We start from the raw sequence: 15,446 nt of genomic DNA on the forward strand, positions 1-15,446 counted from the left end.
GTCTGGCAGCCAGCTCCACGATCCTGCAAGCTGCTTGATTTCATGTAGTCGCTCTTCTGTGCAGTGATATTTTAGAATAGAAATGATTGAATCTTCTAAGACTCAAATCTGCCAAATCCCACAAATTTTTCAATAATATTAAATTCACTTCAAAGCTATTTGATGCAAGTTCAATTCCCCTCATTAATAAAAACAAGAAGATATAATGTTCACATTTTTCATCAAAATACTACTGTGCAATTACCAGTGGCTTAACTAGAGTCTGATGGACGAGACGAACATCCAGTTGAACTTTCTGGTGGTGTTGATGGGCCCCCACCCTAACGGGCCAGGCGGCAATCTCTGTGACATTTGTTACATCCCTGGTCACTAGTAATGTAATACTATTATATTGTCTAATTTTAGGAACTCCTGGGGAAGAAGGGAGGCCAGGTTTAAAAGGAGATCCAGGGGTTCCAGGCAAAGCAGGTCCCCAAGGTTTGAAAGGAGATCGGGGTGATAAAGGGATTAATGGAACACCAGGTAACAAAAGGCACAATTACAAAATGTTTGTCATGCAGATTGTGAAAATTATCATTGACAGTCACTAATATCAACACTAACTGCACAGAAAACATTTGTATGATAGGAGTAACATTTATTAATGTCTCAGTACAGCAGTACTCAAAATTGTTTTTTTTCTTTTTATAATGTGAGTTTTCTTATGGTCCAGCATGAGCTAGCATGGAAAAAAATACATTTTAAATATTTATGGTAAGTGCATATAAATCTGTACAAAATTACAAAATTAATCTAAAATAAGGTGGTAATGAAGATGAATGACCTATTATTCCAGTGATAACCATTGTGGATGCTATTGGGTTTAGCATAATCTGTGCTTCTGTAACACCCCAGGTAACCAGTTGTTACAGTGATGTTGCCTTCCTTTCGGGGAGGGCGATACCATGCTTAGAGGCAAGGGCGATTTCCTTTACCAGGTAAGCACCTACATGCAGCACATTCTGAATCCAGGCCAGAAGGGGCAGCTCTGAACTCGGATTCAGAGGAGCTTCCCCAGCTCTAAGTATTCTGGTCTGGAGGAGGAGTTAGATTAGTCTGGAGACACATTGGAAGAGTGAGGACGGAAGAGCAGAGAAAGTGGTGCAGTCCCTGGAAAGAAAGAGAGTTGGATAGAGATTGCCAGAGAGGAACTTGTAAAGGAACATCATCTAGGCGGAGGTGGTAAGAGAAGTGTGCAGCTGAGCAGACGTGGGAGTCTGTAGCTCCTGGCAGAATGTGGAAGAGAGCAGTGAGAAGTACTAGTGGGGCCATGCAGCCACGTATGAGCTGCAGCTCCAGGAATGGAAGATAACCTGAAGGGTTGGAATGTCAGCATCAGAGGCTTACGGACCTCACCTGAGAGAGGGATCACCATTGCCTCCAAGCTGACCGGACCACATCACCACCTGTTCCTGGTACCTTGGACTGTGGCCTGCTACCACCAGTAAACCAGGTAAAGACATTACAACTCTGTGTCCTCCATTTATTTGCCGGCATACATCATCCCTGCCCAGCACACTGAGAGCCCTGGGGACACCGCTTCACCTGTTGGATGCGTCACTATCTTTGCTGCAGTAACAACACCCCAGAGGACCCCTTTAAGCAGCATCGGTCCCCTCTGACTGAGAACCCTAAACTTTATTAAAACCCTTTTAAAGACCTTTCCCTTTTACTTGGGTGCCCAGGGCCACGGACAGGTTTACAGCCACCGTGACATCCCCTTTAAGTACCGGACCTGGTACTGAGTACCCCACGGCCCTGGCGGGCGACTCATTTCACTCACTCTGGATGCATCCAGATCTCTGACTGAAGTATCACATTACAGCTGTTATTAAGGTCTATAAAGAGTGGAGGGTTAATTGAAATAGTCAGCGTAATGACAGATCAGGCAGATTGTGCTGCAGTTCCTAACACAGGGGTTGGCAACCTTTTGGAGTAGTGTGCTGACTTAAAAAAATCATCTGAAATGCTCTGTGTGCTGTGCAATACAAAAAGTCAAAGAACACAAGTTATAATGGTACATCCACATGGGTCTGATGTGCAGCAAATTTTCCTTTTTGCTAATCACAGTACCAGCATTGTGGACGACAGTTTCAAAAGTCTTATCCACACGGCAGATCAAACATACAGCATAAATTGAGCAACACGTCAGGCTGGATATCTGCAGTTTGTTAATTTATCCTGTGAAGAGTGAAATCTTTTGTAAATCTGAAATATTTCCTCTGTGTGTTCACTGCAGAAATACAGTTAGACAAATCTATGTATATTACCAGTGTCGGACTGAGGTGTCAAGGGCCTACCAGTAACATTGACTTTGGGTGACCCACTTTTCACCTGCATACAAATATTACACTACCCTCATCACAAATTTATTTCTATCTCTATTTAATAATAAACTGGGTAGTTGGGTTAATGAATAATGAGATGCTGCTTTTTTCTGTACAGAGTGAATCAAGTGAATTATGCCATGCACTGCCCATATAGTTAGGTTGGAGGCCCAGGTCTGCACAGGGGCCCACCGGGGGATTCCCCTGTTACCCTGTGGGCCCGTCTGAGCCTGTATATAAGGCCAGGATCACACATGAGAGAAATGCGTCCGAGTCTCGCATGGTAATACCCGGCATTGCCGCCGTCACTCAGGAGTGGAGCGTGAGGCTGCATAGCAATACATGCAGCCTCACACTCGGCTCCAGAGAGACGGTGGCAATGCCGGGTATTACCATGCGAGACTCAGACGTATTTCTCGCATGTGTGATCCCGGCCTTACAGTAACATACAGTTAGGGCCAGAAATATTTGGACAGTGACACAATTTTCGCGAGTTGGGCTCTGCATGCCACCACATTGGATTTGAAATGAAACCTCTACAACAGAATTCAAGTGCAGATTGTAACGTTTAATTTGAAGGGTTGAACAAAAATATCTGATAGAAAATGTAGGAATTGTACACATTTCTTTACAAACACTCCACATTTTAGGAGGTCAAAAGTAATTGGACAAATAAACATAACCCAAACAAAATATTTTTATTTTCAATATTTTGTTGCAAATCCTTTGGAGGCAATCACTGCATTAAGTCTGGAACCCATGGACATCACCAAACGCTGGGTTTCCTCCTTCTTAATGCTTTGCCAGGCCTTTACAGCCGCAGCCTTCAGGTCTTGCTTGTTTGTGGGTCTTTCCGTCTTAAGTCTGGATTTCAGCAAGTGAAATGCATGCTCAATTGGGTTTAGATCTGGAGATTGACTTGGCCATTGCAGAATGTTCCACTTTTTGGCACTCATGAACTCCTGGGTAGCTTTGGCTGTATGCTTGGGGTCATTGTCCATCTGTACTATGAAGCGCCGTCCAATCAACTTTGCAGCATTTGGCTGAATCTGGGCTGAAAGTATATCCCGGTACACTTCAGAATTCATCCGGCTACTCTTGTCTGCTCTTATGTCATCAATAAACACAAGTGACCCAGTGCCATTGAAAGCCATGCATGCCCATGCCATCACGTTGCCTCCACCATGTTTTACAGAGAATGTGGTGTGCCTTGGATCATGTGCCGTTCCCTTTCTTCTCCAAACTTTTTTCTTCCCATCATTCTGGTACAGGTTGATCTTTGTCTCATCTGTCCATAGAATACTTTTCCAGAACTGAGCTGGCTTCTTGAGGTGTTTTTCTGCAAATTTAACTCTGGCCTGTCTATTTTTGGTATTGATGAATGGTTTGCATCTAGATGTGAACCCTTTGTATTTACTGTCATGGAGTCTTCTCTTTACTGTTGACTTAGAGACAGATACACCTACTTCACTGAGAGTGTTCTGGACTTCAGTTGATGTTGTGAACGGGTTCTTCTTCACCAAATTAAGTATGCGGCGATCATCCACCACTGTTGTCATCCGTGGATGCCCAGGCCTTTTTGAGTTCCCAAGCTCACCAGTCAATTCCTTTTTTCTCAGAATGTACCCAACTGTTGATTTTGCTACTCCAAGCATGTCTGCTATCTCTCTGATGGATTTTTTCTTTTTTTTCAGCCTCAGGATGTTCTGCTTCACCTCAATTGAGAGTTCCTTTGACCGCATGTTGTCTGCTCACAGCAACAGCTTCCAAATGCAAAACCACACACCTGGAATCCACCCCTGACCTTTTAACTACTTCATTGATTACAGGTTAACGAGGGAGACGCCTTCAGAGTTAATTGCAACCCTTAGAGTCCATTGTCCAATTACTTTTGGTCCCTTGAAAAAGAGGACGCTATGCATTACAGAGCTATGATTCCTAAACCCTTTCTCCGATTTGGATGTGGAAAATATCATATTGCAGCTGGGAGTGTGCACTTTCAGCCCCTATTATATATATAATTGTATTTCTGAACATGTTTTTGTAAACAGCTAAAATAACAAAACTTGTGTCACTGTCCAAATATTTCTGGCCCTAACTGTAAATGAAGCTCAAAATACTAAATATGTGATCAGTAAGTTGTTTTTAAAGCAGCACTCCCAAGAATTAATTTAATGACTAAACCCATCTTCCCTGGATAACAGAGCTGCTCCAGTCCTCGACATTGAATTTCTGATTCGCTAGATTACACTGGAGTTTATGTGTAAAGCGGAAGTCTCTTTTACACTGGAACCTTCGGATGACACTCCATATTCATACACTGTTAGGCTATGTGCACACGTTCATGATTTCTTGCAGAAATTTCCTGAGCAAAACAGGACATTTTCTGCAAGAAATCCGCATGCGTTTTTTTGCATTTTTTGTGCGTTTTTGACACTTTTTTTGCGCATTTTTTGGCGGATTTTTCAGGAGATTTCCCAATGCAATGATAAAGTGGGAAATCTGCAAAAAATCCGCAAAATTAATGGACATGCTGCATTTTTTACCGTGATTGCGGAATTCATTCTAAATGATGGGATGCATAATGTATGCTTTTTTTTTGCAGTTTTATAGTGTTTTTATAGTGAAAAAACACGGAAAAAAATGTGAAAAATCAGCAACGTGTGCACATAGCCTAAAAGTGACTTCCTGCTCACTCATAAACCCCAGCGTGATCTAGAGATTGGGTGAGTGAGAAAAGGAACGAAATGTTGCTGGAAAATGCAGAAGACAGAGATTGGCAAGTAGTTTTTTGCACTTTTACTACACAACATGTAAATGCAGCATTTACGCTACATGTAAACACATCCTAAATTTACATTCTGCAGATTTTGGCACAGAAATTTTTGCACCTAAGTCATTCATATAAAACAACACCATTCAAATGGTTAAAAACAATTTAAACTCTCAAAAATGTTACAACAAAATCAGCAGTAGGTGAATCTACCCTTAGAGCAGATATTGAAGCAGAAATTGTAATACTCAATATGTGAATGGATTTATAAATTGCACCGTCAAGGCATTTTTTTTTGTCACAGCTTTCTGAAACATTGTAAACTCCACACTGTAACAACATTTTGCGTGTAATGTATGATCCAATTCTAGCAGAATTTCTAGTCACTGATACCATTCATCTGTTAGACTTCCAGAACTAATTACTCATGTATTGTGCACGTTTTTTCTGCTCCAGATTCCACCTGAGAAAGTCTCAGAAAACACAAAAGAATGAACATGTTCATTTCTTTGTAAAAATGACTTACTGTTTAAATTTTTTGGCTTTTGAACCAAGCTGTTTTAAAGAAGTGACCAGATTATTCTTCAGGCCATTTCTGTTCTTAAGACACTCGCCGTATAGTACAAGTCAATGGGAAAGCAGGAAAGATATCTGGAAGACACCTGATTATTGTTTTTAATGTTTTGCAGCTGTTCATTGAAGTTAAATTGACATCCAGAAAGCGCCCGCAAAAATACACCTCAAAAAAAGTTGGAAAAATAACAATAGCTAAGTGATCATCCCCCTCAAAAAGAAATTGCGAACACACACCCCTAGGGTGAGACCAGATGTTCGCATGGCTGTGCACATTTTGTGCCAAAATTGTTGGCATTGGCCTTTATATGTTGGTGGAGTTTCAGATCCGCAGCCAACCGTTAGCTTCTATTAAGTGGTAAAGAAAGCAAAATATAGAAAACAGTATGCACTTTTTGGGGGCTGGGTTTACATAGTTTTCCCATATTTTGTTTGCAGTTGATCCAATTCCTTGGGGAGTTATTGGGAAGTTTTACTGTTATTTTTCTGTAAAAGTGCATTGAGAGCAAAGAATTTGGAAATTGGCCAAAGAGTAAAAGGAAGGTCATGAGTAGAGAAAAGCATCAAGCCCTTTTGCCTTGCACTATGTACTCACAGTTATTATAATTGCTTGATGTTAATTGATTTAGTATTATTGGTCCCTTAATTTTGTGAAAATTGATGTCAAACCTGTTTTAGATTCTAACAATTATAATTTTTGTTTTCTATTTCTAATTCAAGGTCCACAGGGTCTTAAAGGAGAAAAAGGTTCACTAGGACTTTCAGGGGCTACAGGGGCTGTTGGAATTCCTGGTGCTAAAGGTGCTATAGGTGCAACTGGAGCAGCTGGAACTCCAGGCATTAAAGGAGCTGCTGGTGCCAAAGGGGACAAAGGCGACCTAGGTAATTCACCAAATGCTTGTGTTATATTCATTATATAAAACCTTCCTCTGTGTGTTTGCACAATGTTTGGTCAATGTAGTGTCTGCAATCTGAATTCTGAGAATGCAGTTTACCTGTACATAGAGTAAATCACAGATGATAGGCCGATTGTCAAATATGGCTGTACTATATTTTTCTATATCTCGTAGATTTGCCTTTGTGTTTTTAAAAATAATGTTATAGCATCAAACTTTGCTTAACAATTTTAATTCAAGGTCCTCAAGGATTAAAAGGAGACAGAGGTGTTGCAGGGGAAAAAGGCTCCCCAGGAATTCCAGGAACTAAAGGTGCTATTGGACCCCATGGGACAGGACCAGCAGGTGCAAAGGGGGACAAAGGGGACGGAGGTAAAAAAAGAAATTCTAAGTATATGCAGTATATTTATATCTCTGTGACGTAATTGAGTTTAACCTTATTATAAACATTTGTTTATAAGTAAAGGAGAAATATTTCTAAGAATAAATAAAGGCCTACCTAAGATATGAGTCCTTCAGGCGGAGGATCTGAATCATTACTTTTAGGTCCATATCCTTGATGTGGAGCCATACAGTCTCACATTATGGGGTATTTTCAACATGCTACTTAATATTTAGGGTATGGTCACACAGGACATATCCAGTTTGATTTTCCCAGTCGTAAAATATATTGCAGATTTAGTATTGCGTTGTAAAGGGTGTAATGTGCAGCAGGGCTGCCACTAGGAATTTTGGGCACCATACTGGCAAAATTTTCAGGTCCCCCTTGAGACGCCACCGAGGCTCCACCCCAGCCCACCTCCACCCCTCAAACTGTCCACAGTCCCACCTCTCTCTCTTGGAAAAACTCCACTTCTCACCAATTACACATTAACAGTTCCCATCACCAGATCACACATATAGCCAGCAGCTCCTGTTTTGGCCAAAAGATTTTTTTTAATCTGCTACCACTACAAAGTAGACTCTTTTGGCCAGCTCCTACTTTACTCTAATCTATTAAACATTTGTTAAAATATGCAATACAATTTATGTATATTTTTATTTATTTTTCAGTTTTTAAAATGACTAATAATATCACATACCAGGGACAAATATTACCGCACCATGTCCAGACCACATATTTCCACCACATGGTGACCAATAATACCTCATACAAGGCACAAATAACAACACAACATGACCAGACGACATATTACCACCACACTTTGACCGAGTAATAGCACATACAAGGAACAAATACCACCAGACCATGGCCGGACAACATATTATCACCACATAGTGACTGAATGCTACAATACTGATCATTAATAAAAAAACATAATACTATCACCATAAGTGCCATTATACACAGGAGATCTATACATAGTATGCAGTGTCTGTGTACAGGTAATACAGTGATCACCAGTGACATTATACACAGGATCTCTGTATATAGTGTCAGTGTAAAGGTAATACAGTGATCACTGGTAACATTGTACACATGACCTCTGTATATAGTATACAGTGTATAGTGTCAGTGTACAAGTAGCACACTGACTCACCAGTGATGTCTCTAGGTAAAGTCCTTCATCTTCTCTTTTCATCTTCATCATCTTCAGCACAGACTACCATCACTTCTTCCAACCAGGGCTCGTCTCTGCAGGAAACTACACAGTTATCTAGAGCTCTGCTTCCAGAACACATTAGTTAATTTTTTCTCAACTTCTACACTACACCAGATGAAGAAAAAAAGGCAACATAGTGTTACTCTGCACAGTAACAAGACCGCCCCCCCCATTTAAAACAGTATCCTCAAAAAATAAAATAAATGCATCACTGCAGTAATAATATCCTTTAATTAGCCTATATGGTAATAATATCCCTCATTCTGGCCCATGTATCTCATTCCTGGTTCCAGCCATATGTTATCCCATCCTGCCCTCATGAGTATCCATTCTGCTCCCATATGATCTCCCCATCCTGCCCAATCTGTGTCATGATCCTGCCCCATCTGTCCCATGATCCTGCCCCATCTGTCCCATGATCCTGCCTCATGATCCTTCCCTATTTGTCTCCATCGTATCCAACCTGCCCCATGATCCTGCACAATGTGACTCTGTTCTGCACCATGATCCTGCCCCAACTGTCTCCATCCTGCCCCATCTGTCTCCATCCTGCTCCATATTCCTGCTCTATTTGTCTCCATCCTGTCCCATGTCTCCAGCCTGCCCTATGTGTTTCCATTCTGCCCTCCATGTTTCCATTCTGCCCTTCATGTCTTCCAGCCTGCCCCATGTCTACCATCCTGCCCCGTTTCCCATCCTGCCCCTTGTCTCCATTCTGCTCCATGTCTCCATTCTGCATCATGTGTTTACATCCTGCCCCCATGTCTCCATTCAGCCCCCTTGTCTCCATTCTGCCCCATGTGTCTCCATTCGGCCCCTTGTCTCCATTCTGCCCCATGTCTCCATTCTGCCCCATGTGTCTACATCCTGCCCCCATGTCTCCCATCCTGCCCATGTCTCCCATTCTGCCCCGGGCTTGCCTCTGGCCACGGTCCAGCCCCGACACCCACCCCAGGCATTTCAAGTGCGGACTCGCCGGCAAATGACAATGACGTCAGCTGAAAGCCTCCGATTGGCTGGCAGCTTTTAACCATTACCACGCGGGCCCACATGGCAATTGAGTTTAACTGAACCTACGTCTCAGGTTAGTAATGCCCTTATGACGGCCTTGATGGCAGCATATAATGATATGCTGCTGTATTCAAATCCACTGCATCGTCAATTTCTGCTGTTTATTTTCTCCCCAGCTTGTGAATTAGATTTTGTGTAATAAATAAGCAGCAGATCTTCCACCTGGATAGTCTAGAAAATTAACAATGTATACAATTTATGTGTGCATACACAAAGGCAGCATATATTTTAGAATCTAAAAACTTACTAAATTTATTGTGGTGCATGCTGATTGCTGAATTATTAATTTAGTACATCATGAGATTTGGTCTAATTTTACACAAACTTTCGGTTGACTTAGATTGTACCAAGAAAGTGACTTAAAATTGTGTGGATAATGTGGTGCATATTGTCACATTGTCCCCTTAAGTCATGCTGTCTAGTTGTGCTAGAAAAGATAAACAGGTGCGCTAGGTACTGTAAATTCTCTTTTAAATATGTTAAAACAGTAATAGTCTTTACTTCATACAATCCTTTTATTTAATTAAAGTTGTAGAAGCAGTCCGAACAACCTCTCTTTAGTGTTGGATGTATTAGAAAAGGATCTATACAGTAGACTATCTATGATGTCAGGATTGCCATCAATTTTTACTGTTCCTATGAGTCGGAAACAATTATTTCAAACTGGTGTAATATTCATATTTTTTTATTTTTGTACTGTCTTCCTTAAAGGTTTGCAAGGAATTAAGGGAGAAAAAGGATCAATTGGTGTAACTGGGACAGGAGGCACTCCTGGAGCTGTGGGTGCTAAAGGTGCAACAGGAGCAACAGGACCACAAGGGATTCAAGGGGTTAAAGGAGCTGCTGGTACCAAAGGAGATAAGGGAGATCCAGGTATGTTGTACTGCAGATACATTTTTGATTTTCAATATTCTGGAAAAATATTTGTCAAGTAACATTACAACAAAACAAGGAACCTTTGTAGAACCATTGTAGATCAAATATATCTAGAATACTACTATACTACTATTCAGCTTATGTGAAGTGTGACGAATTCTAACACTTAACAAGCTGCCCTTCTGAATCTGACATAGACCTGCAGAGCTATGATCCTGACATTGTTCTTTTTTCCCATTGTTTCCCATTGTTTCCCTGACATTGTTCTTTTTTGAATCACATAAGCTTTGTATCAGTGTACAGGGAGAGGAACTGCAGGGTAAGAATATATTTAGCATCAATGTCTGTCAGCAAATGTAGAAGACATCCGTCATGGATTGTAGATTGTGAAGTCAGTATAGAAATGAAGCTAGGCTAGGACATGTGAGCTAGCAGACATTCTCAATCCCCAAGACTTATGTACAGCATCCTTTATGGGAGGGACATTCCTGCCTGTGAATATCTGCCGCTAGGAGCCTTCTGCAAACTGCGTGTGAAATTGACTGAAAAATTGATGATAACAGCCAGAAACGTTGTGCAATTTTTTTTTTATCTCATTTTCCTTTTAATTCTCTAGGCAGAGGTAATTTATTGTGGCCATACAAATAAATTATATTAATTAAATAATTTGTAACATTAATCCAACACTTTGCATTTTTTATTCTAGGGCCACAAGGACTCCAGGGTAATGTTGGTTCTTCTGGAGTTAAAGGTTCAGCTGGTGTTCCTGGAGCTGCAGGTGCAAAGGGAGAAAGAGGATTATCTGGACCACCTGGAACTGCAGGGGCAATGGGAACTGCTGGAGTTAAAGGAGATAAAGGAAATCCAGGTATAATAAATTATTTTGGCTAACTTACCAAAGAGTTAATGAATTGGGCCCTTAGCATCTCCCATTCGGACACCACCTCATCTCAACCCATCTTTATTTCTCTTTCTTGAAACTCTGTACTAAGACTCCTATTCTACTCAATCTGACCTTAGATCATTTTTGTACCATTTGTAACCTGATGACAAACAAATTTACCACTCTGATTCAGATGTCACCAGAATTGCAGTGTCTACCAGATATTTCTTCTTTGTTCTAAGAGAGGTTTCAGGAACTCAACTGAGAAATGTGAATTGATTCTTTCCACAAGCTCACTCAACCACACCATCAGACCTATCAATCACTGTTAAAAGATCTATTCAAAGAATAACCTTTGAGTCTGCCCTGTTATTCAGACCCAGCACACCCAAGCAATAACTAGCTTATGCCAACTCCAACTCAAAGACATATCTTGAATATACACTTTCCTCAACTGCACCCTGACAAAAATGCTAGTGGATTATGTAATTAATTCCCTCAAACATTAACTGCAACATTCTTCTATGTGGCCTTCCATGTGACACTGCTTCAGAACTCTCATCTATCTTAATCTTTACCATCCGGATATTTGACCTCTCCCCTTGTTGCCACTCTGCTATTACTTCTGCTATTACTTCTGCTACTCTCCTCTGCCAACCCATATGCCAAGTTCCATCAATCACTACCGATTGCCCAGAAAATGCTATTCAAAATACTAAAAATAACGTAAAATAGTTTTGAAATTGTGTCAATTTCATACTCCTCTACCATACTTTCCCACCATCTACACACATGTAAATCTTTCATCACAAGAACTCTTTTTCACTGTTCCATCATGGAATCTGCCTTATCTTCAAAACGTTCAAAAACAACTTAATAACACACCTCTTCAGAAAAGCTTACAACCTACAGTAACCTGGCTGCTAGTACACTAACCTATGAGCAGGTTCTACCCTCACCTATTTTCTCTTTTTCCCTTCCTTTCTAGATTGTGAGCCCTTTGTGAAAGGATGCTCTCTTCCCTATATATCACTTTGTCACTGTTCTAGCCATGTTTTTAACTTGTTTTCTACCTTATGTTGAATGCTTATGTATTGTTATATATATGCAGCATATATACTGAAAACGCTTTTTGTCCATTAGACATTATTTTACTATTTTCTCAAGGGGAATGCAGACTTTTTGCCTAATCTTTTATAGGATCATGTTAATTCCTGGGGCTGTTCACATATTTGTCGACACTACATGCTGATTTTTGTAATTATTATCCCTTGTTAGCCACTAATATGTAAGGGACTAAAAAAAAATAAGTATAATTTGTGGTTCCTAAACACCAATGGAAATAGGACTATTTCTCAACACACCATGTGATATTATGGAAAAATAATCTAATCTACTTTCTGGAGAAGTATGGTAAATTTGAAAGGCAAATGTAATTATCGAGGCACAAAAGGAACACATACATTTCAGTCCACCGTAGCTAGAGAGGTATGGTGCCTATTTATCTGCTAAAGGGTCCACTAATGCTCTTGAAGTACCATGGTGTAACTTCTATCTCAGGACACATTTTAGCTACACTTATGGTTATATCATACCTCCTGCCAGACCAGGTCTCACACATACCATGTGTTACACTTTTTCAGCCACAATACAGTTTTGTGATGCAGATTTTAGATGTAAATATAATTTTTTTATACATGACCTTGGTGCCAAACATGACAATGTAAGGTGTATTACAATCAGGTACGGACTGGGGCTGAAATTGAGCCCTGGCATTTGAAACCACACAGGCCCAAGTTTTTCCCGTCCCCAAGAACCAGATGGGATATATTACTAATATTACCCTGGATGGAGGAAAGAAAGATTTACTACAAGACAAATATTTCTAATGATACCCGTGGCCTGCTGGGGTAAGTGACGGAGTCAGTGACCTTGTGCTTCATCACAACTGTTAACAGTATGGGTGTCCTGAGAACATCTTTTCTGTTAACAATGTAGCAGACAAGGCAGCCCACAGCCAGACAGGCCCTTCTGGCATTTGCCAGAATTGCCCAATGGCCAGTCCGGCCCTGATTACAATTACACTTCCTGGCAAATTACTTTGTACAATTATCAAACAACTGTATTTAGAGCATGTCATTCAAATTCATCTGTGATTTGTATTTAAAGGCATTCAAGGAGTAAAGGGAGACAGAGGCCTACCAGGTCCTTCAGGGGCAGCTGGTGCTCCTGGTATTGCAGGGGCCAAAGGAGTAACGGGAGCTCCAGGTATCCCCGGTGCCAAAGGAGTAGCTGGTGCTAAAGGAGATCCAGGTAGGATTAACTTGATTTTGTCAAGGACAGGACATAATTGTTTTTGGTATATAACCTATAAAATACCTAAAAAAAATAGGGTCTCAAACTATAATTAAATTATTATTTATTATTATACAGGAAAGAAATATATCTTGGTACCGTGTTAGCCAGTAGATAGAAAAATATTTAGAATTGAGAGTCCTCAGTGGTTGATACCTTTTAATGGCTTTTAATTTATGTCTTTTTACATCAACTAAGGAACTTGCCCCTCAGACCATGTGGGGTCATCACAACAGAGACCCTAATCACAGGACAATAAAACAATCCTTATCTAAGAATTGGCCCAATATTTATGGACGTAACTGTTTATCACCCATGGTAATTCTGCTTCATGTCACCTGGCTTATCCATGCTTTTTCCCTTTTTTTTCTATGCTATGTTGTGCATAAATATGTGATTCTTCAGAATTTCTTTTAGTCTTTGCCTGATGAAGAGACGTATGTAGTTTCGAAAGCTTGCAATCTGTTACCATCTTTTCAGTTAGCCATTAAAAGGTATCAACCACTGAGGACTCTCAATTCTAAATATTTATTATTATTATTTTATTGTACATTTTTATAGCGCCATTTATTCCATGGCGCTTTACATGTGAAAAGGGGGCAAATATAGACAAATACAGCTAAACATGAGCAAAAAACAAGGCACACTGGTACATAAGGAGGGAGGACCCTGCCCGCGAGGGCTCACAGTCTGCAGGGGATGGGTGAGGATACACTAGGAGAGGATAGAGCTGGTTGTGTGGCGGTTCGGTAGGTTGAGGATCACTGCAGGCTGTAGGCTTGTCTTAAGAGGTGAGTCTTCAGGTTCTTTTTGAAGGTTTCTATGGTAGGCGAGAGTCTGATGTGTTGTGGTAGAGAGTTCCAGAGTATGGGGGAAGCACGGGAGAAGTCTTGGATGCGGATCAAAAAGTAATGCTGAATTCACACACTGCGGATTTTGTTGCAGACATTTCTGAAAATGAAAACTAGTTTTATTCATCGGATTGGTTTATTTCAGATGAATTGGACAGCGGAATAAGTGTAATTAAAATCCAAAATCTAAGTTTCAAGCCTAATGCTGTTAACCCTTTATCATTTCTCAAAGTGCCTTAAAGGGAATCTGTTAGCAGGTTTTTTTTATGCAATTGAATGAGGAATCTGGTGATGCAAAATCCATGCTGCCTAGTATCCATGGTGTGATCATAGATGTCACATAGGTATGATTTATTGTATCAACGCGTTTGATACAATAAACCACAACTGTGTGACATCACTGTCTATGATCGGACTTGGATACTTGGCAGAGCAGATTTTGAATCACCAGATTCCCCATTCTAAAGTATCAAACCCCTTTGATGATCCTTCAGCAGCCTTCACATGCTGTATACAGGAGTTCTGACTGTCGTTATATACCGTACATGCTTGAGTATAAGCTGACCCAAGTATAAGCTGACCCCCCCTAATTTTGCCACAAAAAACTGGGAAAACTTAATGACTCGAGTATAAGCCTAGGGTGAGAAATGCAGCAGCTACCGGTAAATGTCAAAAGTAAAAATAGATACCAATAAAAGTAAAATTAATTGAGACATCAGTAGGTTAAGTGTTTATGAATATCCATATTGAATCAGGAGCCCCATATAATGCTCCATAAAGTTAATGATGGCCCCATAAGATGCTCCATATTAAAATATGCCCCATATAATCCTGCACAAAGGTTAATAATGGCCCCAAAAGATGCTCCATAGACACATTTTCCCAATATAAAGCTGCACAAATGCTGATTATGGCTCCATAAGATGCTCCATAGACACATTTTCCCAATATAAAGCTGCACAAATGCTGATTATGGCCCCATAAGACGCTCCATAAAGATATTTGCTCCACATAGTGCTGCACAAATGTTTATCATGGCCCCATACAGACACTTGCCCCATATAGTGCTGCACAAACATTATGGCCCCATATAGTGCTGCACAAACGTTATGGCCCCATAGAGACACTTGCCTTATATAGTGCTGCATAAATGTTATGGCCCCATACAGACACTTGCCCCATATAGTGCTGCTCAAAC

The 15,446-nt window shown here is 40.5% G+C and overlaps 1 protein-coding gene across 1 annotated transcript in view; it reads left to right on the forward strand.

Annotated features, from left to right (window-relative positions):
• Positions 1-15,446, forward strand: part of LOC138666799 (collagen alpha-1(I) chain-like) — a 104,512-nt gene that overhangs the window by 41,640 nt on the left and 47,426 nt on the right. The window contains exons 3-8 of the mRNA XM_069754973.1: positions 406-522; positions 6,433-6,594; positions 6,849-6,980; positions 9,995-10,156; positions 10,866-11,027; positions 13,212-13,355. Of these exons, the coding sequence (XP_069611074.1) occupies positions 406-522; positions 6,433-6,594; positions 6,849-6,980; positions 9,995-10,156; positions 10,866-11,027; positions 13,212-13,355 (879 nt within the window). The remainder of the gene's footprint in view (positions 1-405; positions 523-6,432; positions 6,595-6,848; positions 6,981-9,994; positions 10,157-10,865; positions 11,028-13,211; positions 13,356-15,446) is intronic.

Source organism: Ranitomeya imitator, chromosome 2 (assembly GCF_032444005.1).
Source record: "Ranitomeya imitator isolate aRanImi1 chromosome 2, aRanImi1.pri, whole genome shotgun sequence".
Taxonomy (NCBI): Eukaryota; Metazoa; Chordata; class Amphibia; order Anura; family Dendrobatidae; genus Ranitomeya; species Ranitomeya imitator.